The following is a 25,003-nucleotide window of genomic DNA, read 5'->3' as shown; positions in this document are numbered from 1 at the left end:
ACAATGCTGGCCCTGAATTCCTATAACTTTCTAAAAGACTCACTTGACAGATGTGGGTGGCAGAGAATGACCTGCAGGATGAGGAGTTCTGGTTGATAATTCTACTCCCTGTCACACGGGCACCCACTGCAGCAGCTCTGCTGAGTCAGTTGATGACATGGATGGAATATCCAACATCTCTTCCTGGGGATGATACCCTAAACCAGCCAAATTCCTGATCACAAGATGCCTTGTATCCAGGCAATGGATTTCTCAGATTTTTATGGAAGACCTTGGTGGTACAGTTTGTGCAAGGGTACCTGGCCAGCTCCCGATCAGTTGCATGTCCATTCTCCACTGAGCTTTGCTCACAGGTTTCCAGCATCTGGATCCTGTCTGGACAGGGCAGGAAGCACTTACGAGAGAGGCTCTTTTCATTCATATGCAGATGTGTGTGTCCCTTCATAAGAAAGAAAGGAATGCAAAGATTTCCCTCCCAGCTCCTGTGGGTGTGAATCAGAAACCCTCCAAAATATTTAACCTCTCCTTAATTTATCGCCTTGTGGTCTGGGATTCTACTTTTAATTATCTATAAGTTATTGGTGCCAAGAACAACCCCTTCCAAACCTTTTTGGCAGAGGTTTCAGAAAAAAAAAGTGTGATAAATAGAGAAAAGAAACACCAAAGTTTAATGAATTGCTGAGTTAAAAGGATAGTGATTAGTTGCCACGAGCATGTAATTAAAGGGTGTGGCACCTGCCTTGGGTGTGAACACTCAGTGCATATCCATCATACAGTGTGTGTCTTCATTGTCAGTGTACCTCAAAACATAACAATATTCCACTGGTCACTAAAGTACAGCTGGGAACTTGCCCCCTTGCTGACTGTCAATCACCAATTTACACCCATCTCCTTTTACTCTCCCTATATTTCTATCCACTTTCCCACTCATCCGCTCTCACTTACAATCGACAATTAACCCTTTGGGATGTGGGAGGAAAGCACAGTCACAGGGAGAACAAGCAAATTCCACATCAAGTGCCAGAGATGAGAACTGAACCTGGGTCACTGAAGCTTCATGAGCTACGTTGTGCCCGTCGCAGGGACGAGCTCAGATTGACATCTCAGTCAGTACGAATGAGTAGAGCCAAAGGACCTGTTTTTGTGCTGCATAACTATCGTATAACTTTCAAAGCTGCTATCCAAGTATCTGTCACAGATGGCATCTCTACTCGATGAACAAGGATTTATGCAACTCATTGTGACTGTTACAAACCAGCTGAAGCTAAAACCAAGTTACTTTAGCCCCTTGCGTTACGGCACTCTGTTCATTTACCTGGTCCGATGCCCACTTTGATAACGTCAGCTCCTGAGAGAATAAGTTCTTCAACCATTTCCCCCGTCACTACGTTACCAGCCTAGAGTTTGAAAGTGACAAGCGTCAGAGAAAGCAGAAGATTCTGGAACACAATGACAGGCTAGTGAGATGGCCAAGAGTGACTAAGGGCATGCCTTCAAGCTATCACAAAACTCTGCATTATTTTAGCCCATGCTATGGCAGAAAGCAAATTTATTGATCATGTCTACATTAGCAGACACAGAGAGCAAAAGGAGCTGCAAATCCTGTCCAAGACCATCAGCAAACAGGTCTAGTCTGTTGTGGGGTAGTTGATCCATCCAGACCAAACCTGTGCTGTACCAGGCAGTAAGTTCTTAGGTAGTCTTGCAATCTGGAATGCCATTACCCATGTGCAGAAGTGGACGCCGGCCTGGTCAACACTGAACCCTTTGCCAAATCAGGAGAGACAAAAGCACAAGAGGACTGTCAGGAGATGCACCCAGGTCAAAACCTCCCTGTACAGGGATGACATCGCCATCTTCTGTTTAGATACCCAGGTCAATGCACAGACTGATCAGCATCGGCAACCAGTCTAATTTGCATACAGGGATAGAGTCAAAGGAAGAGTAAGACCATGCTGTTCAACAACTTCCCAAATGACTCAACACCTCCTTCACTGTCAGGTCTGGTGACCCGAAGGCGCTGGGTACCTGGCTCAGAGGGACTGAGGTGTTCAACAACAAATGGTTGGAGCAGATTGCGAAGGCCAAACAAAAGTGGAATCTGTTGAAATTGTGTTCATTGACAATACTGGGAGAAACTTGGTCATCAGTTGCGATATGCTCTGCTGTAGCCAGATCCCACTCCTCTGCCTTGGAAATCACCGAGGACATACTCCTGGGATCTAAAATGGAGCAAGTCTGACGGATCACAATGCACAAGAATCAAGAATGGAGGCAAAAGAGTAACTCAACGTTGCCCTCATCCTCATGACCACCTTTGTGTGTGGCTGCATCAGGCGCTGTGTGGACCCAAAGTAAGTGGGTAGTGAGGTTCTATCTGTCCCTGGTGCTGTGAAGGGTGGGTTTGGCACATTGCCCTGCAGTGTCTCAGTCAGCTGGACAGTCTGTCCTTTGTGGATCATCAAAAGATTGTGGTCAAATGCAGCAGGTAGTTACAAAGGCAGGTGACATTAGTCTTGACTGTAAGGAGATTGGAGTTTAGAGAGAAAAAAAAAGTGTTGTTAGGAATGTTCAAGCGATGCCTGGAGTAACACACAAAGTTCTGATGCCTTTATATAAAGGTATCACTCAGCGGCTTCCAACCCTAATATTTTCTGGACTAATTTCTGGGTTGTGCAAGCTCTCCCGTCACAAGCAGCCAAAAAAAAGATGGATCTGTAATCTATGGAGTTGAGAGGAATGAGGGGTAATCTTATTGAAACACAGGAGCAGTACAAGCACAAGAACTGGCCCTTTAACCTACAATTTCTGTGGCAGCCACAATGCTAATTTTAACAAATTCCACATCCTCACGATGTCCATGCCCCACTATTCCCTGCCTGTTTACTTATCTAAATGCCTCAACCAAGCATATCTGCTTCCACCACTTCCCCTCAAGTCTCCAGAATGGGACTTGACCACAACCTTACCTACAACATAAGAGTGCTACTTCGTGTCCACAATTGACACCTCCAGTGACTTAGTGTTCTGGACATATGTAGCGGAGGTTCAAAAGCAAGACTGGAAATAGAGAGAATGCTGGGAACACTCAGCAGGTCAGGCAGCATCTGCGGGGACAGGGACAAAGTCAATAGTTCAGGTTAATGGCCTTTCGCCAGAATTCCAATTACAGGTCAATGATCTGTAATGTTTCCCTTTCCACACAGGCTGCCTGGCCTGCTGAGTGCTTCCAGCATTCTCCAGTGAGAGGTGGTTGGCTTTCCTTACCTCAATCACATTGCTCATTTGGATGTTCAATGTCCTGTTTTTAATGTTCTGTGGCTACACTTAATGAAAATACATGACACCATGTCTACGACTTGCGCCAGGCTTGTGGTTTGGTGTTCCCCTGACAACCACCTCAGTTTTGCAGTTGGCAACAACTCCAGTCTACAAGCTCCCAACTTGGCCGAATTGGATATTCAAGTTGTGGAATATGTAACTGGTGTAAAGCTTTGTTGGTGACACCAAACTGGAGAATGCAATGACAGCTTGCCACGCTAAATTGGCAGTTTAGAAATGCTGCCAGCATTTTGAAATGAAAGAAGCATAAAGACTTACCATGATGGTGTGTTCCGGAAACTTGGCCCGAACAGTTTTGACAGATTCCACAAAGTACTCTGAGTATCCATTTGCAACATCTAGGCAGATGTAGTTGATGGCTGGGATTGCTTTTAGAATCTCACAGAGCTTATCCAGGTCTGCCTGACCAGTGCCAGAACTGACAGCCACATTCTGATAAGAGGTAAGCAGGCAGAAGGAGAGAGAATTCATTAAAGGTCTGTCTAAATCATTTGCTGTACTCAAACAAATCTGAGCGAGAGCATTAAGACAAGAAATTCCTGCCCTCAGCTCTGCCCTTGATGGTGGGTGGGGGGGTGGTGGTTGGAGGGGCACACTGAGTAGATGGTTAGTTGACCACATGGAATTTTCTTTTTATTAAAACTACTTAGTAGAAATTCTTACAGGCCTCTTGGGACTCTGGTCAAGTTCATTCTCAGCTAATGAGCTGTATTCATTAAGTGCACACTGGTGCTAATGAGCAGAAAAACTAGGTACAAGCCCCAGTTATAACTCAAAAAGGGTTCAGATATCTACTCAAGCACTTTATTCATGAGGACACTCAACTTTACATTCCATCTGCACTAAAGCCAAAGATAACTTTTTTCAAGACTCTTACCAGCTAATCAGCACAAATTCCTTTCCTCCATGGACTAATACGTACAAAATACTCCCGTTTGAGTACTGTTGGGGGGACAGCCTACCTGGGAGAAGCAACAGTGGCTGTGCTTCTGGCACAGAGTCTGGCCCTGTGGCTCAGAAGGGGAGGGAAAGGAAGAGGAAGTTAGTATTGATAGAACATAGAATAGTACAGCACAGTACAGGCCCTTCGGCCCACAATGTTGTGCCGACCCTCAGACCCTGCCTCCCATATAAGCCGCCGCCTTAAATTCCTCATATAACTGTCTAGTAGTCCCTTAAACTTCACTAGTGTATCTGCCTCTACCACTGACTCAGGCAGTGCATTCCATGCACCAACCACTCTCTGAGTAAAAAAACCTTCCTCTAATATCCCCCTTGAACTTCCCACCCCTTACCTTAAAGCCATGTCCTCTTGTATTAAGCAGTGGTGCCCTGGGGAAGAGGCGCTGGCTATCCACTCTATCTATTCCTCTTATTATCTTGTACACCTCTATCATGTCTCCTCTCATCCTTTGGAGAGAAGAAAGCCCTAGCTCCCTTAATCTCTGATCATAATGCATACTCTCTAAACCAGGCAGCATCCTGCTAAATCTCCTCTGTACCCTTTCCAATGCTTCCACATCCTTCCTATAGTGAGGTGACCAGAACTGGACACAGTACTCCAAGTGTGGCCTAACCAGAGTTTTATAGAGCTGCATCATTACATAGCGACTCTTAAACTCTATCCCTCGACTTATGATAGCTAACACCCCATAAGCTTTCTTAACTACCCTATCCACCTGTGAGGCAACTTTCAGGGATCTGTGGACATGTACCCTGAGATCCCTCTGCTCCTCCACACTACCAAGTATCCTGCCATTTACTTTGTACTCTGCCTTGGAGTTTGTCTTTCCAAAGTGTACCACCTCACACTTCTCCGGGTCGAACTCCATCTGCAACTTCTCAGCCCACTTCTGCATCCTATCAATGTCTCTCTGCAATCTTTGACAATCCTCTACACTATCTACAACACCACCAACCTTTGTGTCATCTGCAAACTTGCCAACCCCCCCTTCTACCCCTACATCCAGGTCGTTAATAAAAATCACGAGAAGTAGAGGTCCCAGAACAGATCCTTGTGGAACACCACTAGTCACAATCCTCCAATCCGAATGTACTCCCTCCACCACGACCCTCTGCCTTCTGCAGGCAAGCCAATTCTGAATCCACCTGGCCAAGCTGTATGGTGTATTGGCCTTTATCAATCGTGGAATTGAAATTAGGAGCCGAGAGTTAATGTTGCAGCTGTATAGGACCCTGGTCAGACCCCACTTGGAGTACTGTGCTCAATTCTGGTCGCCACTTTACAAGGACGTTGCCTGGATTTGGGGAGCATGCCTTATGAGAATAGGTTGAGTGAACTCGGCCTTTTCTCCTTGGAGCGACAGGGGATGAGGGGTGACCTGATAGAGGTGTATAAGATGATGAGAGACATTGATCGTGCGGATAGTCAAAGGCTTTTTCCCAGGACTGAAATGGTTGCCACAAGAGTACACAGGTTTAAGGTGCTGGGGAGTAGGTTCAGGGATAAGTTTTTTTTTTACGCAGAGAGTGGTGAGTGCGTGGAATGGACGGCCGGCAACCGTGGTGGAGGTGGATACGACAGGGTCTTTTAAGAGACTTTTGGATAGGTACATGGAGCTTGGAAAAATAGAGGGCTATGGGTAAGCCTAGTAATTTCTAAGGTAGGAACATGTTCATCACAACTTTGTGGGCCAAAGGGCCTGTATCGTGCTGTAGATTTTCTATGTTTCTATGTTAATACACACACCATTTAACACCATCACTGCACACGTAATTAGCCAAATGGAGTGGTGATAGTTTATCAGTTTATGTGCAGTTTCCATTTGAATCCAGCATAAAACAGAATATTCTTTGAAGAAAATACCTCAAGACATTCAGGATGAGAGGCTGCAAATGCCTTCCACTCTTCCAGAGTGTAGTGTTTATGGATGGTGATGAACATTCCGAACTGGAAAAAAACCAGAGTGCACTGATAGCATTTTATCTGCCATTTCTAATACAACCTAGCACTTGCAGATAGTGTATCTGGGGAATTAATCACAATGTCTCAAAAATGGGAAGGTCAGGATCACTGGATCACCTTTCTCAATCCCTTCTTTAATAGTTTTAACCTTTTGGACTTAGTTCCCACAAGACAAGGAAAGTAAATAAACAGATAAGGAGCTAACAGTTTAACCTCTGGTGCATAGAGGTCAGTACATTTCCTAATGTATGTCCTCATTAGTAAGCTCTTAAAAGCAAGAATTGCAAATGAGTTGGCACACCTCGGTCAGACGGGTAAGCATAAAATACTTCAGAGAAATGCACATTTTTGAATTTTATTCAAAGTGCTCTGTAAGATTTGTGAATCTCCAATATTATTTCATGACGTTCAGCAGTGTAAGGTTTCAAAGGAGTTGTGGTAAAAGATCATGATAATGGTTTGAATTGATAGTTTGAATTAATTCTTTATAGTACCAAGTGTTGTAATGGTGGTTATATGCCAAGTGCCTCATATTCTGCCAAGGGAAGGACAACATCCGTGTGAAAATGATCACCACGGCAAGCTCTCGCTCAACAAATCACGTGTGTGAGAAAAAATAAGTAACCTTGTGACAGATTCTGTTCCCGTAATGTTGGTGAAGTCGTCAATAGTTCCTCTAATAGTGGAGGTGGGGAACTCAGTGTTGGTACCAGTGGGTGGGCGGGCAAGCTCTCCCTCACCCTCTCACTGTCTCAGGTGATTATTTGAAATTTAGAGTGCATTAATGTGATTTACTACAGTTCAACACAAACTTGAACACTGTCCAGGTTTTGGAAGTTGGAATGGGTTACATCTTGTCCCTGGGTAACAAATGGGTTCCATTTTTACAGGCATCCATAAATCAATACCGTCTTTAAGCTGGAAAACAAAACAACAAATTTTGCAACTTATGTCAGTGGCAACATATCCAATTCTGATTATGAAGTCTGATAAGAAAGAGCAGAAACTAGCTTTGCTGTTTGTAGGAACAAAACAATTCAGGCATTCTAGGCTTTTGAATGTAATAATATTTCTGGGAGCTTGTTAGTGTGTAAGGGATGCCCATAAGTCTGGTATTTGTAACCTGGGAATGATCTGTACTTGTTACTGTAAGAGTTATGAATAGAGCTGAACACTGGAGTCATCTGCAGAAAGACCGGCCCTGGATCTATGACAGTATGGAAGCTATCAGTTGAATAGAGAACTGGTGTTTTAAATGGGAATGTTCCCCAGGGGAACAGTAACAGTGGCATAATGAGGCAAAGCCGATCATTTTCCTTAATACCACCCCACCCCCCAAATAGTGCCAATCTCGTGCCAATATTGTAATTAATGTTTCCTCAACATACAGCACAGGAGACCACTTACCCTTCTGTGTCTGTGCTGGCTCAACACAACAGTACTGTACACTGACTGTAACAATCTATTCCACACTTCTATTGACATTCAGCCATGAATACTCCATGCCCCAAAATATCTTTCCAGAATTGAACCCAGGTCTTGGGCACTGAGAGACAGGAGCTCTAGTACATACACCACTGTTCTTCCGGCTTCTTTCTTGAAGCTGGTGAGCAGAGTGATCAGTAACACAGTGACGCAGGTCCGGTTAGATACAGCGTATGTTATCCCTCTTCCCTTCAGGCACTCAGCTCTTGTGCCCAGACGTAAATTAACGCTGCAGTGGCTGCAGCTGATCAGTTGAGATGGAAGGCCAGTGGGGTGCATGGGAGGGGTAGCACCTCTAGATGGGGGGCTTGTCGCACCCTTTGGAGTGGCTCATCATCTACTGGTCCCCACCAACACCCAGCTCTCACCTGTGGCTCCTCGTAGCTGTTTGCATGCGACAGCGGCCACACCCCGGGCAACGGCCTCGACAAGCCGGCTAAACCAGGTGAGGGTAGCCGACAGGTCTGAAACCCCTGGTGAGATAGGAGAGTGCTCATCCCAGCATGCGAAGACTGCTTCGGTGGATCAGGCGGAGGAAACCCTGGGGGTTCAGCGGCTGAGAAGGCGTTGCAGCAGCGCATTGTGGAGTGTGTAGGGCACAGCAGAGCACTTAAGAAGACGCGGCCATCCAATGCAGCCAAGGAAGTTGCCAGATGTAACAATTCTTCGTGCCACCGGATCCTGACTTCTGAGGCCAAGAGAGTGGGATAGTCTCTGTGCAAGGCTTTTCCACTTAATATCTTTCACGCACTGGTTACATTGTGCAACAAGGTCGGCTGGTGGTGCAGTGAGATCAGTGCCGGGCTTGAGAACGGAGGTTCCCGAGTTCGATCCAGTGACAGACCGCCCCTGAGCGTGCTCTCCACCCGTGCCGGGTTGATGTCCAGCTCGCGACTTGGCCTCGTAAAAAAAAAGCCATTGCCACCCTGCACAATGTAGTCTCCCTCGGACCCCGACATCACACACACACACACACACACAGTATTTATGTCTGTGTGTTGTCTGAACCTACATGCCTACTTTAAGTTTTTCTATTGTACCTGTCTTCACTGTACTTGTGCACGTGACAATATACTTCACACAACTTCCCTTAAATGCAGTTTAAGTAGAGGGTCACTCCCTGGTTTGATCCTGCTTCCGGCTTTGCATTTTAGTTGCAAAAAGCTACAGCAAAGTCTGAATTACTTTCTGCCGTATTAATAATCTGTATTTTTCAGTGTTTCCAATTCCATCAATTAAAATTTTCAAGAAAGCTTATTTCCCCTGAGCTAAAGGACACTGAGAGCTGTGGTAATCATTTCCACTCTCTATACAATCATATCTGAGCTCATCTATCAATGCTGCCTAATACAAGTTTAGCATTTATTTCACAGCTCTGTATATAGTTTTTTAAAAAATCTTATAAATAGCCTGGGCTACTTACACCTGGAAGTTTCCGTTCTGCAATATTTGTTTCAACCCTTCTCGTCCTTTGGAGTTTTGGAAACACATCGTGCAAGGTACATAACCCAAACCATGTGTTTAGCAATTATACACAGCTGTTTTGTCCACACCCATGATTCATATGAAGCTCGCCCCGGTCTGAGGTTCAATAAGCTTGCTTCAGGGTTCATTTGAAAACAAAGACCTTCGACAGATGCATCATTCAGACTCAAACACGAGGAAATCTGCAGATTTTGTGTGTGTTGGATCATTTAGACTGGTAGTTTCAATTTCCACTTCCTTCGTTCTGCCTTGTGCATTAACCATCTGAGACTGGTGAAGCATATGCCCTGATTAGTACAGAAACAATCTCTGCACGGCAGCAAGGCTATTGGACACCACGCATAACCATGTTCTCAGAGAATATAAACAGTTCTACTCAAATTAAACTCAACCAATTGTGAGCTGGATGGTTCAGTACATGTGCAAACTGTCCTTCACCAAACAAAGGAAAAATATAATGGCCTTGTTAAATGTAAAAATCAGAAGTAAAACAACAGCTGTGCTACACTTCAGAGGTACAATTCATCACCAGCAAAGAGAACAGGGTTATTAAACTGTCACCTGATATTGGCAAAACAACACTGTCAGAATAACTCTCCATCAAATTCTCTCACACATGCCAATGAAAGTTTATCCTGACGCAAGAAGTTACTCACCTTACTTAGCACCTCAGCCATTTTGAACGTACCAACTGTGTCCATATTGGCTGCAATAATGGGGATCCCAGTGTAAGTCTGCTTAGAGTTCCGAAATGTAAAGGTTCGCTTTAGATCCACCTGTACAGGAGAAAGGCAAACTTTGAAACATGCAGGCCATTCTACACACTTAAAGAGGGTTTCAAAGCTGTTCCAGTATCATAGACTGCATTGAGAATCTAAGGAAGAGCCTCTGATGTACATTGAGCGAAGTAACAGAAAACTGGAGGATAGCAAATATTGTTCCTTTATTTCCATCATTTTCTATGTGTTATGGCTTTGTTTGTGATAAATCCTCCTCATAGATGTAATTGTTTTGTTTTGAGGAGGTAACTGAGCATATTGACAAGTGGGGGGGGGGCAGTATGATAGATGCTGTTTACATAGACTTCAAGGGACTTGATGAGGACCTGCAATGATAGGCTGGTCCAGAAAGTTCAGAACCATGGGCTCCAATGCAGCCTGACAAATTGGATCCAAAATTGACCTGGTAATAGGAAGAGAGGGTGGTGACAGAGGATTACTGTTATGATTGGAAATCTGTGACCAGAAATATACACAAGGATTGTTGTTGGGACTCTCGAGGTTTAATCATTAACAATGACAACTTGGATTTGAATGCAGAAGGTATGGTAAGATTTCAAATGAGGCAAATTAGTATGGATAAAACCCAAGGCCTGACAAAGTGTTCTCTCAGACTCTGTGGAAGACCAGTACAGAAATTGCAGGGACCCCAGCAGAGATATTTAAAAGATCCTTAGCAACATATGAGATACCAGAGGATTGGAGCATAGCCAAAATTGTTCTGATGTTTCAGAAAGGCTCTAAGAATAAGCCAGGAAATTACAGCCCTCATTGTGAGCCTGACATCAGCAACGGGAAAGTTATTCAAAGGTATTCCAAGGGAGCACAGATATGAATACTTGGTTAGACAGGACTGATTAGGGATAGTCAATATGGCTTTATGTGTGGAAGGTTGTGTCTAACCAAACTTGAGAGTTTTTTTTTGAGTAAGTTACCAGGAAATTGATAAAGGCAATGCTTTCTTCGCTATGTACGACACCACCAAATGTCATAATCATAGAACAACACACCATAGAAACAGGTCCTTCAGCCTATTTAGTCCATGGCAAATTATTAATCTGCCTTGTCCCATCAATCTGCACCCAGTTAATAGCTCTCTTTACCCTTCCTATCCAAATATGTACATGCTGTAGGAAGCATGGTGAGTGAAGAATCTGAGAGGAGAGAGAACAAGAATAGGAATGTTAAATAAATCAAAATCATGGGTGGGGGGAGAGGAGGGTGAGAGACACACATAAGACTAGTTAACCTTTCTGGAACGTGATTGTGTTTGAAAACAACAATGTTTAGAAGTATGGTGCTATACAATGAAATGACAGAGCAAGAGAGGTCATATATTGAAAGATTTGAATACTTTGTACTGGCAAATCAAATTTCAGATAAATTCGTGTTCCAACTTCTCTGACTGCAATGAGTGCAGAAACGTTTAATTTATTACGCACTCTGGTGGAACATGCAATGCCTGGCGATAAGCCTAATGTGGAAGTAGTTAAAGTCTTAAAGGGCCACTATTCTCCTCACCCTTTGATTTATTGCTGAGAGGTTTAGATTTTATAGAAGGAATCAGGAGGGCAAAGCCTACTTCAGTTTGTGGAGGTGCTGAAGCAAGTGTCTGAACACTGATTTTGGGCAGTCACTGATTGACAGGTTAAGTGATAGACTGCATAGTGAGGCAATTCAGAACAGAGACCATTACAGAAGGCAATTGAGATCTGTGGAGATGGGAGCTAAAGCAGCAGACATCTTCCCAAGTTCATGAGTTTTTACTGACTTTAAGAATACAACCTATTGGCTATCAATGTTGCAGCTGTGGCAAAACTGCCTTTTGGAAAAACAAAAAGAAACATGTGAACAAGATGGAGCATACTGAGGACAGATCGAGTGACTCTCACTCTGTGGTTGAAGATGCTTTGTGTGTTTTACCTGTTTCAGCACACAGGCAGCTATCGGGTGACCCCGCAGTTCGACGGGGCCACAGGGAGGATGCAGGTGGACGTGGGTGCTGCAGTATCACTGGTGGCAGAGACAGTTTACAAGGGGAAATTGCAGAAGGGGCAAGGTTAACTTTAAAGACATACACTGGTGAGGTTGTTCCAGTGAGGTGGGTAGTACATGTTACAGTGGAGATTAACAGAGAAAAAACTCCCACTCTACATTGTTAAAGGCACTCATGGTTGGAGCAGCTCAAATTCAGCTGGCAGGAGGTGCACTTGATTGGTGGGAGCACTAGTCTACAAGAGGTACTGAAGAAACATGCAGAGATTTTCAACAGAGAACTGGGCAGTATGAGAGGAATCATTGTTAAACCTGACACAACACCCAAATGCCTAAAAGCAAGACCTGTTCCAAATGCCCTCAAACCAAAAGGTAGTGGCTGACTTGGAAAGACTGGCCCAGAGTAAGGTATTAGAACCACTGCCTGCAAGTAAATGGGCAAACCCAGTGGTTCCTGTCCTAAAGAGGGATGGATCTTTAAAGCTTTGTGGATACTTTAAGGCAACCATTAATCCAGTCCTTACGGTTGAACAATATCTTCTTTCCTTCATTAATGACCTTTTACCAGGATTGGCCGGAGGACAGACACTTAGCAAAATTAACCTGTGTTAAGTATTCTTGCAGACATATGATTATTTGTTTATTTATTGAGACATGGTGCAGAATAAGCCCTTCTAGTCTTTTGAGCCATGCTGCTCAGCAATTTAACACGAGTCTAATCACAGGACCATTTACAGCGATTAATTAACCTACCAACTGGTACGTCTTTGGACTGCGGGAGGAAACCAGAGCACCCGGAAGAAACATACGCAACCAGGGAGAGAATGTACAAACTCCTCAGAGAGTGGCGGGAGCCAGAGTGACAGAGTCATAGTGACTCACAAAGAAATATTCATGTAGCGAAGGCTTCTGTTTGGCATCACCTTGGCTCCTGTACTTTTTCAGTGTGGCAATGGACCAGGTCCTGAGCGGGTTGACGGAGGTGCAATGCTCTTTGGACAAATGTGAGCAGCCAGCAATACTCAACTGTTGAGGACCACAATTGTACTGATGAAGACTCAGTTATACAAATTAGAAACAGCTCTTCGGTCCAAGTCATCCATACCCAAACTGTCTATGAGCCAGCCCCATTTGCCTGCATTTAGCCCATATTACTCTAAACATTCCCTAAATGTCTTTTAAATGCTGTTATTGTATCTGCGTCCACCACTTCCTCTGGCAGCCTGTTCCATATACACATCACACTCTGCATGGAAAACTTGTCCCTCAATCCACTTTAAACTTTTCCCCCTCACCTTTAACCTATGCCCTATAGTTTTAGACTCCTCTATCTTGGTAAGAAGAATATGACCACTTATCTATGTCCAATCTGAAGAGTTAGACTGTTTCGTCCCTGCATTGCTCCTGCTAATTCCCATCTCGATAGTAATGTTTTCAAAGTGTTTTTAATGTGACACCACACTTTGAAAACAATGTCATTGTGATGGGGATTAGCAGGAGCAATGCAGGGGTAAAACAGGAATCTGGAAATGGGATTGGTTTGTTATTGTCACATATACTAAGATACAGTGAAATGTTTGATGTGCATATTGTTCATTCAGATTAAATCATTACACAGGGCATTGAGGCAGAACAAGACAAAACAATAACAATGCAGAATAAAATGTAACAGTGACAGAGAAAATGCGGTGCGGATAAACAATAAGATGCAATCTCATAACAAGGTGGATTATGAGATCAAGAGTTCATCTTGTCATACTAGGGAACCATTTAGGATATAAGCTAGCTTGAGCCTGGTGGTACGTGCTTTCAGGCCTTTGTATCTCCTGCCTGATGGAAGAGAGGAGGGGAAAAAAATGTAAGGAATGGATGGGGTCTTTGATTTTGCTGGCTGCTTTACTGAGGCAGCGAGAAGTATAGACAAGTCCACAGAGGGAGGCTGGTATCTGTCATGTGCCGAGCTGCGTCCACAGTTTCTTGCAGTCACGTGCAGAGCAGTTGCCCTACCAAGCCACTGTGCACCCAGGCAGATGCATTGATAAAAACTGGTGAGAGCCGATGGGGACATGACAAATTTCTTCAGCCTCTTGAGGAAGTAGGGTCATTGTATCTCATTTTAAAATTACATAGAAGGAAAGGCACAGGATCAGATATTGACAGCTTTAGGGTTGTCTTCAGGGACCTCAAGATGGGATCAATAAGTAATAACCCTTACTACGCAGCTTGGATGGGAATAATCAAATATTCCCCTTCAGAACTGTCACAACTGAAATCCACGGTCACAGCCATGGCTACAGTTGTTTCAAGTATGTACTGTTTAATCTTTATTCATCCCATTATTAGTGAGGCAGATGTATTTGTTGTGATGGCACCTATTCCAGTCAATGACAGGTCACGAATTATGATGCCCCTGCCAGCCCTCAATCCTGATTACCACCATTCACATACCCTTTACCCCTGGGAAGAAGAACAACATTTGGTCAGAGCTGCCTGCATTTAAAGTTGCTTCTGGGAATTCAGAGTTCTGGGGCAAGCTTGAAGAAATTAATTAAATTCAATAGATGCATCTAAAAAAGATGTATGTGTGGTGATAAACCAAAATGGCTGAGGAATACGTGCCAGAGAGTGCAGGATGGTACACGAGCAGCTATCGGGAGTGCTTGGAATGAAGAGGGAGATCATTGCTTTAGAGGGAAGTGAGGCAGCAAGCAGGGGAGGTGAGAGTAACCAGGAACGATAACATCAGTGGTTCAGAGAGCTGTTGAACTTGCCATGGATTATGCAGAGCATAAATAGCAAGCTTTTGAGGAGGATAATCCAGGGAGGCATGTTCCAATCTTCTTGAAAACGCAGAAGTCAGGCCTGAGTTCAGCTCACCAGGAAGTTCTAGGTTTGGAGAGAGCAGAGGGATTGACTTACCTCGAGATAGTACCATGGGCCAGAGATAGACCAGAGGAGGGGGAAGAGAATTTGTAAAGTGGCTATAGCTGCTGTGTGTCAGCAACGGGAGCACCTAGCAAAGGAACACTTGAATAGATGTGGAAAGATTTCCTCATGTTTGTGTAGAAAGGTGAAGTTGATTTGTTACAGCTGCAGACTGGCTGGAGGCAATGCCCTGAAAAAAGGGAGGAAGGTGTGGGGGAGGGGTCGCCCATCGCAATGGCAGCAGTGCCCCCTCTGTCCGATTTGATTGTCGAATGGACAGGGCCTAGATCAGACAAATGGCAGGCAGCAGGCTCCATTGCTAGTACTGGTCACCCACAGACGTTCACAAGATGTTTATTAGGAGAATGTGATTGTGATATGTTAGTGGACACAGGGTCTTCAGTGTCAATGAAGAATCTATCCTTGCCCCCCACTGGAGAGGCAATTTGCATTACCAGTGCAGTAGTGAAACAATGAGGGCAGAGAGAAGCAAGCTTCAGGTACTCAAGGTAGAGGGAGTAAGTGAAGCTTCCTGTAGATTTTTCAGTGTTCCTAAACAATAAGGGTAGTGTCCTGGGGATAGACACACGAAGTAAGGCAGGTACTATCATAGACTCAGGAAAAGGAGAAAAACATGGACAAGACAGAGACGGAGCATAGAGGGCCCACGGAGCTGACAACATGACCCACAGGGAGACAGCAGCTCCAGGCAGGCTCAGGGGATAGGAGACAGGACGATGTGTGTGCATCATGTCAGGGGAGTTGCAAGGATCAGGGCCAAGCACAGTCAAGAAGGCAGTGCAGCTGCCTGCAGAGGTAGCAGTGATTGAAGTAGACACAGCAGAGAGGGTAGAGCAAGGAGCAGAGGGGGAACGAGCATGCAGATCATGGGAACAAAGAAGATGAGAAAACAAAAATTGAGAGTGTACAGAAAAGAGCCAATACTGGAGCCAATTCCATATTAATGAGGACGTGAAGGACCATTGTAACTTGAATGGCTGAGCAAAACAGCAGTGACGTATTGCTGATCAGGGAAAGCCAGAGGGAGGGAAGGTAATCCTCCCAGACGGGTGACCAAATCATGATGAGGGAGCGCCTTGAAAAGGCAGGATTCACTCCCAGGTGGATAGGACCACAGGTGCTGCTTCTGACAAGTGACACCTGTGTTTATATAACCATATAACAATTACAGCACGGAAACAGGTCATCTCGGCCCTTCTAGTCCATGCCGAACTCTTACTCTCACCTAGTCCCACTGACCTGCACCCAGCCCATAACCCTCCATTCCTTTCCTGTCCATATATCTATCCAATTTAACTTTAAACGACAACATCGAACCTGCCTCAACCACTTCTGCTGGAAGCTCATTCCACACAGCTACCACTCTGAGTGAAGAAGTTCCCCCTCAAGTTACCCCTAAACTTTTGCCCTTTAACTCTCAACTCATGTCCTCTTGTTTGAATCTCCCCTACTCTCAATGGAAAAGGCCTATCCACATCAACTCTATCTATCCCCCTCATAATTTTAAATACCTCTCTCAAGTTCCCCCTCACCTTCTACGCTCCAAAGAATAAGGACCCAACTTGTTCAACCTTTCTCTGTAACTTAGAAGGTGAAACCCAGGCAATATTCTAGTAAATCTCCTCTGTACTCTCTTAATTTTATTGACATCTTTCCTATAATTCGGTGACCAGAACTGTACACAATGTTTGTGTGCAGATCCAGCGAGGCAGCTGGTGGAAACACTAGATTCAGGTTAAACAGTATGACTCACCTTCTTGTCACCCTCACAGACAGAACAAGGGACACATTAACAGTGTCGTTACAGAGAATTTAATTGATGAACAGCAGCCTTTTGCTTCACATCTAACCACTCCTGACTGAAGCTGACCTGCAGATGAAAGGAATGGGAGTGCAAATGCAGAAGACACAGAGCACGTCAGAAAGCTGTGAAGAGTGTGTTAAAGTATAACAGTAACAGTACTATCTAATGGAGGCCGTTTCTGAGAGGTAGATGGTTAGCTATAAAAATTCTAAGTAAATTTGCTATCAAAGTACATGTCGCCATAACAACCCTGAGATCCAATTTTCTTGTGGGCAATCACAGTAAATACGAGAAACAATAGAATTAATGAAAGACAGCATCCAACAGGACAAGCAATCAATGTGCAAAGGATAACAAATTGCAAATACAAAATTTTTAAAAACAGTAATAATAATAAATAAATATCAAGAACATGCGAAGAAGCGTTCTTGAACGTGAGTCCATAGGATGTGGGAACAGTTCAGTGATATTGAGTGGAGTTATCCCCTCTGATGGCAGCAGCAAGAAGGCAACATGGCCTGGACGGTGGAGGTCCGAGATGATGGATGCCGCTTTCCTGCAACGGCGTTCTGTATAGATGTGCCCAGTGGTGAAGAGGTCTTTACCTATGATCCACTGGGCCGTATCCACTACGTTTTGTAAGCTCTTCCATTCAACGGCAATGGTGTTTCCATACCAGGATGTGACGCAACCAATCTCCACCACACATCTATTGAAGTTTTAGGTGACATGCCAGATCTTTACAAACTTATAAGAAAGTGCTGGCACTCCTATGCCTTCTTTGTAATGGCACTCGCGTGCTAGACCGAGGACAGATCCTCTGAAATGATAACAGCGAGGAATTTAAATTTGCCGACCCATTTCACCTCCTCTGCTCAGAACTGGCTCATGGACAGATCAGGTGAGAAAGATTTTGGGAAAATAGACAGGCAGCGATCCGAGTTGTGGCAGGGGCATCAAGTTCCACAACCTCGATGGCTAGGCAGACTGAGAAAGAGAAGAAATTGCATGCAGTGTCTGAAGGCAGCCACCCCAGCCTGGAATGGGAGTGGGCAAAATGAGCCGGGCCCTTTCAGTGGTTAGGCCAGCAATCAAAAAGACAGTCCGGGAGGGGTGCCACTGGCTGACATCCTTTGCAGCCATTCCAACAGAGATCAGAGGGACTGAGAGACTTGTAGTGAGGTTATTCTGATAATACACAATCCAGGCCATAATTGTGAACTGCTGCCTGTGAACCTGATAGTGACCTTGCTGGTGCCCCTCTGCACTGAATAGCTGCGGATAGCCACTGCTGAGTTTTGAGCGAGCAGGTGTTTAAGGGGCAAAGGTAGGGGATGTAAACCACAATGAGCCAGCAGGGAAGGAGGCAACAAGCACATGAACGACAAAACTGCATTTTAAAGACTGGTCAACGTTGGGGGGATGAGTATCCAAGTAGATGTGATCAAATTTCTGGAATGCCTTATTGACTTCTCCACTCAGTCTTGTTGATACCTAGTCAGGGATGATAGTGTAAATGTAGATGCACAGAGGGAAGTGATGGGTTAGTAATTGGGGAAGAGATCCGAAGTGAAAGGCCTTTTTGCTGCCCGACTTAATTAGATCCTCCATAAAGTTTGTCCTTCCTGAGACAGATGTCGGTCCAGGGTCCAGAGAGTATGTGTTTAGGAGTATTCTGGAGTTATACGAATACAGCAAATACTAATTCAAGCCAGAACCAACTTGCAGCTGTTATTGAAAATTGCAAGCAGTGAATTGAAGTTTAAAGCACAGAAAGGCCTGCAGCCTTAAGAGATTGCATCATTGGTTGGTATGGTAGTGTAGAGGTTAGCACAATGCTTTACAGTGCAGAGGACCCAGGTTCAAATCCCACCACTGCCTGTAAGGAGTTTGTATGTTCTCTCTGTGACCGCATGGGCTTCCTCCGGGTGCCCTGGTTTCAGTCCAAAGACGTAACAGTTGGTAGGTTAATTGGTCATTATAAATTGTCCTGAGATTAGGTTAGGGTTAACTCAGGGGATTGCCAGGCGGTGGGTCGAAGGGCCGGGAGGGCCTATTCTGCGCTGCATCAATAAATAAATAAACACACACACACACACACACACGATTCTACAGATGCTGGAAGTCCAAAGCAACACACACAAAATGCCGGAGGAACTTAGCAGGCCAGGCTGCATATAAGAAAATGAATAGACATCGTCACTTCGCGCTGAGGCTCTTCATCCAGACTGGAAAGGAAGGGGGAAGACACCAGAATAAAAAGTGGAGGGAGGAGAAGGAGGAGAGCTAGAAGGTGATAAGTGAAGCCAAGTGGGTGGGAGAGGTAAAGGACTGGAGAAGAAGGAATCTGACAGGAGAGGAAAGTGGACCATAGGAGAAAGGGAAGGAGGAGCCGCACCAGATGAAGGTGATAGGCAGGTGAGGAGAAGAGGATAAGTTCAGGGAGGAAAAGAGGGAGGAGAAAAGTTAAAAAGAGAGAAAAAAATTATCGGAAGGAGAAATCGGTGTTCATGCTATCAGACTGGAGGATACCTAGTCGGATTTTGAGGTGTTGCTCCTGCACCCTGGGAGTGGCCTCATCATGGCAGAAGAGGTGGCAATATACTGACGTGTCAGAACGGGAATGGGGATAGGAATTAAAATGGTTGGCCACCTAGAAATTCCACTTTGGTAGATGGAGCTTGATAAAGCAGTCCCCAATTAACGTCGGCCTCACCAATGTAGAGGGGGCTACATTAGAAGCACTGAAACAACAGATGACCCCAACAGATTTGCAAGTGAACCTGGAACGACTGTTTGGGATCCTGACTGGAGACAAGGGAGAAGGTGAGTGGGTAGATGTAGCATTTGTGTCGATTATAGCGATATCTACGAGGAGGGAGATTAGTAGGGACAGATGAATTGACAAGGGAATTACAGAGGGAACGATTCCTTCAGAAGCTGAAGAGTGGGGGGGGGGGATGGTAAGTAAAGAGGTGTCTGGTTGTAGGATCCCATTGAAGTTATGGAAAATAATGTGTTTGATGAAGAAACTGATGGGGTGGTAGGCGAGGACATCAGAAACTCTATCACAGCAGGAAGATGGCATCAGCCAAATGTTAATTCAATGTTAATCCAGACAACTCTGGGTTCAAGTAATTTGTACCATTGTAAATGTAAATAAATTCAGGGAGTTTGCAGTTAGATTGTCCCAGCAAAGCTAATTGGACATTCAGAGGTGTCTCCCACTGTAGATGTGCAACTCAAAGGAAGCATTGTCAACCAAAGTATTGAAGTAACTATTGAAAGTGTATTGAATCACCTTTGTTACCATTGATCTAAAGGGTATAACAATGTGATGTACTTCCCGCTTGTGAGACTAACACAAGTATTGTCAGAAGAATGCCTACATATTGTGATGAATAAAGACTTCAATATCACCAGCTTCAGTGTCTTCAACACAGTCACAGCATTTTGAAAATGTCTGATAGGCTGAATTTACACCTCCCATCCTAGCCTTACAGGCATTTTGAGATGTTCAGACAGGCTGCTATGATTCACAACAGTGAGCCCACTTGTGGGAAAGAAACTTCTTCATTAGTCTCATTCCAACCTGCTGCCTGGCCCCAAGTGAAAACTTGTTCTGACTTGTGAAAAACCACTTAAGCAAAGCAGCAAAAAGAAGCACTTGCAACCTTGTTCATAGTTCATGGTCATCAGAAGAGGCAGGAAAATAGGAGGAAAAGAATCTCCAACAGTGCTGGATTTAGACAACATTTGGTTCTCATTATAAACTCAGAATTTCTTGTACCTTCACATGAACTAAAAGAACTTACAACACCAATTAATAAGAAATTATGTCTCCATTAAGTCTGGCCAACAAAACCATTAAGAACGATTCACGAGATCATTTGCCTTGCTTCAGGTTTGAGACTTTGCCGAGTATAAATTAGCTGCTATTATGTCTTCATAATAAGTGATTCAATAAAAGAACATGAATTAACCTGATTGGAACGTGCAATTGAATCCCTGTAGTTCAGTCCAAATTTGTCTCCTGTTAGAAATTCAATCACATCCTTCATGTTAATGCCACGTTATGAGCAGAGATCATTCATATCGAAGGAAGAACCAATTCAACAGAGGACTTGCAAGACCAAGATTTTTAAAGTATTTGCCTTAGGATTCCCTTGAACTACTTCCCTAAACTTCAAACCAAAAATGTCCTTGCGTGTCTAGCCATTCAAATCTCTGACCAACCTCTTAATGGACCTCATCACTGCACACATCCTACTCCCTGACCATGGCATACACAAAATTTTACGGTCTCATTCCCCACCACCACACATTTTTGTGGCTGATTCCTTTCTACCATTCAATCTGTCCAGTCTTTACTGCACTATCCCATCATGTTCTTCTATCTCCAGTCCCCATCCTTTCCACCACCCCAACAACCTCAAACCTCACCACCCCACAATCTCCATGCTGAAGAACGCTTCCCTAACCTTACAAAGACAAAGACGATGGGGGACAAGATTTTGCATACATTTACATGGTCTCTTTCTCCACACACAAGGCTTCGACTCCCTGTGTAATAGAACTTGTTTGCTAGAGGGTCCACCAGAAAACACATCATGGGATTGTTCACAGATACAAATGAAAAGGCAAAGAAACAAGAACAGAAATGTACGTTCCTTAAGCTCAATTCCAGCTCAGTATACCTAGACAACAGAGATAGCTTACCATTCATTTTAACAACTGTTTGAAAGCAAAAAAGGTACCATTTTTAAAGGTGAATACTATTGTTCAACTTTCCAATAGCATTAGTACTGGAAAATAATGCATTAGCAATGCAAGCAAGAAAATGGCATAATAACTAATGTTAACGGATTTATTTCTAGTGATGATGCCAGGCAGGTCAGTTCCATTTCCATGAGCCAACTCCTGATCAGGCACAGCTCCCAGCATCCAACCCAACTTGGGTCTTGCATGAACTCCTGTTCTAAGCCACCAGCCTTGTGTTATTTTCCAGGAATTCTGAGTCACAGCCAGTGTGCCACATCGGGAACACTGACACTCAACATTCACGGTAAACTGATAACATGAACGGTATCAGGTTAAAGAGAGTACACATACATTCATAGGGTATTACTGAACACATTTGAGACTCTAACCATTCCACAGTGCACCTTATATTTACGTAAATTATGTAAAAGCAGCTTCTCCTTCTTGTTGAATGATTTCTGGGGACACCAAGCACTAAAAATGCTAACAGAAATTATTTCCACTCACTGAGTTATTTTTATACCAATAGACACAAAACTACCACCAACAAATTTCAAAGATAAAATACTTTTAAAATCACTTATTTGTAGGTATTTAGTGGTGTCAGGGTCAATACTCCAGAGCTCACTACCAACTAGTTCAGGAAGGAAGCTTGCCATTATTCTGAGGACAACCAAAGACTGGCACTAAATGCCAATCATGCCAATGCCCACATCCCGAAAACAGATGAAATTGAAACCTGGTTAACTTCTCAACAAGTTAACCAATCAATATGTCAGCCTGGGATCACCACTGTTCACAGAAACCAGACGTTGTGCTTTTTATTGATCCAAGTGGTTTTCTGGTCGAGAAAACAATTTCGGCAAAGCAAGGAACCACCTTAATTTGACAAACCACAAAACTAATCACAAATATAAGGCACTGGTGAGGCCAGATCTGGAGTATTGTGTTCAGTTTTGGTCATCAAATTACAGCAAGGATATTAATAAGGTTGAAAGAGTGCAGAGAAGGTTTACAAGGATGTTGCCGGGACTTGAGAAACTGAGTTACAGAGAAAGGTTGAATAGGTTAGGACTTTATTCCCTGGAGCATAGAAGAATGAGAGGAGATTTGATACAGGTATATAAAATTATGATGGGTATAGATAGAGTGAATGCAAGCAGGCTTTTTCCACTGAGGCAAGGGGAGAAAAAAAACCAGAGGACGTGGGTTAAGGGTGAGGGGGGAAAAGTTTAAAGGGAACATTTAGGGGGGGGCTTCTTCACACAGAGAGTGGTGGGAGTGTGGAATGAGCTGCCAGATGAGGTGGTAAACGCGGGTTCTTTTTTAACATTTAAGAATAAATTGGACAGATACATAGATGGAAGGTGTATGGAGGGATATGGTCCGTGCCCAGGTCAGTGGGACTAGGCAGAAAATGGTTCGGCACAGCCAATAAGGGCCAAAAGGCCTGTTTCTGTGCTGTAGTTTTTCTATGGTTTCTATGGTTTCTAAATAACAGAAAATCTGCAGATACTGGAAATCCGAGCAACACACACAGAAGGCTGGAGGAACTCAGCAGGCCAGGCAGCATCAATGGAAAACAGCACAGTTGACCTGGGCCTCTGTATCTCCCTCTGCAATTGGACCTTCGACATCCTAACCGGAAGACCACAATCTGTGCAGACTGGTGATAATATCACCTCCTCGCTGACGATCAACACTGGTGCACCTCAGGGCTGTATGCTTAGTCCACTGCTCTATTCTCTATATACACATGACTGTGTGGTGAGGCATAGCTCAAATACCATCTATAAATCTGCAGATGATACGACCATTGTTTGTAGAATCTCAGGTGGTGACGAGAGGACGTACAGGACCGAGATATGCCAGCTAATGGAGTGGTGCCACAGCAACTACCTGGCACTCAACATCAGTAAGACAAAAGAGTTGACTGTGGACTTCAGGAAGGGCAAGACAAAGGAACACATACCAATCCTTATAAAGGGATCAGAAGTGGAGAGAGTGAGCAGTTTCAAATTCCTGGGTGTCATGATCTCTGAGGATCTAATCTTGTGCCAACATATTGATGCAGTTATGAAGAAGGCAAGACAGCGACAGCGAGGGCAAGTGTGGGGGGGGGGGGCTACTGCACAGGACTGAAAGAAGCTGCAGAGGGTTGTAAATTTAGTCGGCTCCATCTTGGGTACTAGCCTACAAAGTACCCAGGACATCTTCAAGGAGCAGTGTCTCAGAAAGGCAGCATCCATTATTAAGAACCTCCAGCACACGGGGCATGCCATTTTCTCACTGTTACCATCAGGTAGGAGATACAGAAGCCTGAAGGCACACACTCAGCGATTCAAGAACAGCTTCTTCCCCTCTGCCATCTGATTTCTAAATAGACGTCGAATCTTTGGACACTACCTCACTTATTTTTTAAATATATATTATTTCTGTTTTTTGCACCATTTTTAATCTATTCAATATAGAAATACTGTAATTGATTTACTTATTATTTTCTTCTTCTATATTATGTATTGCATTGAACTGCTGCTGTGAAGCCAACAAACTTCATGACACATGCTGGTGATAATAAACCTGATTCTGATTCTAACATTTCAGGCTAAGACCCCTCAGCGGGACTGGAGAAAAAAAGCTGAGGAGCAGATTTAAAAGGTGGGGAGAGGGGAGAGATTGAAACACAAAGTGATAGGTAAAACTGAGAGGGTGAGAAGTGAAGTAAAGAGCTGGAAAGTTGGTTGGTGAAAGGGACACAACGCTGGAGAAGAGGGGATCTAGTAGTAGAGAACAGAAGGCCATGGAAGAAAGAAAGGGAGGGGGAGCAGCAGAGGAGCAAGGAGATAGGGTGAGAGAGGGGAAAAGGGACGGGGAATGGTGAAGGGGAGGCATTACCAGAAGTTTGAGAAATCGAGGGCCACCCTCCGTTTTTTTCCTCCGGTCCTGCTGAAGGAACTTGGCCCGAAACGTTGTCTATACTCTTTTCCATAGATGCTGCCTGGCCTGTGAGTTCCTCCAGCATTTTGTCTGTGTAGCAAGCTCAGACTTGCTCAAAACCAAATGTCTCTTCCCCTTGCCTTTTTTTAAAAAAAGTTAAAAGTTCTGGTTTCCTTGGGTCATTTTGTAAATGCTTATGCATTTCTTTCGATACAAGAAGCATTTCCTCCAACATTGCACAACTCTTTTGCCAATGCAGTTTTTTGTCAACGAGACATTTAACTTTCCAGGGAATTAATCACTCTGTTACTCTGGTGTGGGCTGCTACTGCACACAAATATGATCAAAAATGTGATATGCAGGCAAAGAGCTACTAAAAAATCTGCATCATTCTCCTGAGAAGGAAACATTGTTCAAATTCCCTAACTTTTATTGCAAACTAAGCCACAACAACTCAAGTAGCAACTAGTCTTCGAGCAACTAAATTGCATGACACGGGTCTGCCCGTAAAGTCGTCAAAAAAAAAACAAAGGGCAGAAGATA

General features: G+C 44.1%; 1 protein-coding gene across 1 annotated transcript in view; it reads right to left on the bottom strand.

Annotated features, from left to right (window-relative positions):
- Nucleotides 1–25,003, bottom strand: part of LOC140212359 (GMP reductase 1) — an 89,308-nt gene that overhangs the window by 50,299 nt on the left and 14,006 nt on the right. Inside the window, exons 2-5 of the mRNA XM_072283067.1 lie at nucleotides 9,895–10,014; nucleotides 6,170–6,253; nucleotides 3,601–3,774; nucleotides 1,316–1,397 (exon numbers count right to left, since the gene is read on the bottom strand). Coding sequence (XP_072139168.1) covers nucleotides 1,316–1,397; nucleotides 3,601–3,774; nucleotides 6,170–6,253; nucleotides 9,895–10,014 — 460 coding nt within the window. The remainder of the gene's footprint in view (nucleotides 1–1,315; nucleotides 1,398–3,600; nucleotides 3,775–6,169; nucleotides 6,254–9,894; nucleotides 10,015–25,003) is intronic.

Source organism: Mobula birostris, chromosome 19 (assembly GCF_030028105.1).
Source record: "Mobula birostris isolate sMobBir1 chromosome 19, sMobBir1.hap1, whole genome shotgun sequence".
Lineage (NCBI taxonomy): Eukaryota > Metazoa > Chordata > Chondrichthyes > Myliobatiformes > Myliobatidae > Mobula > Mobula birostris.
The sequence above is the reverse complement of the archived record's forward strand: the minus strand, read 5'-3'. Positions and strand labels throughout refer to the sequence as shown.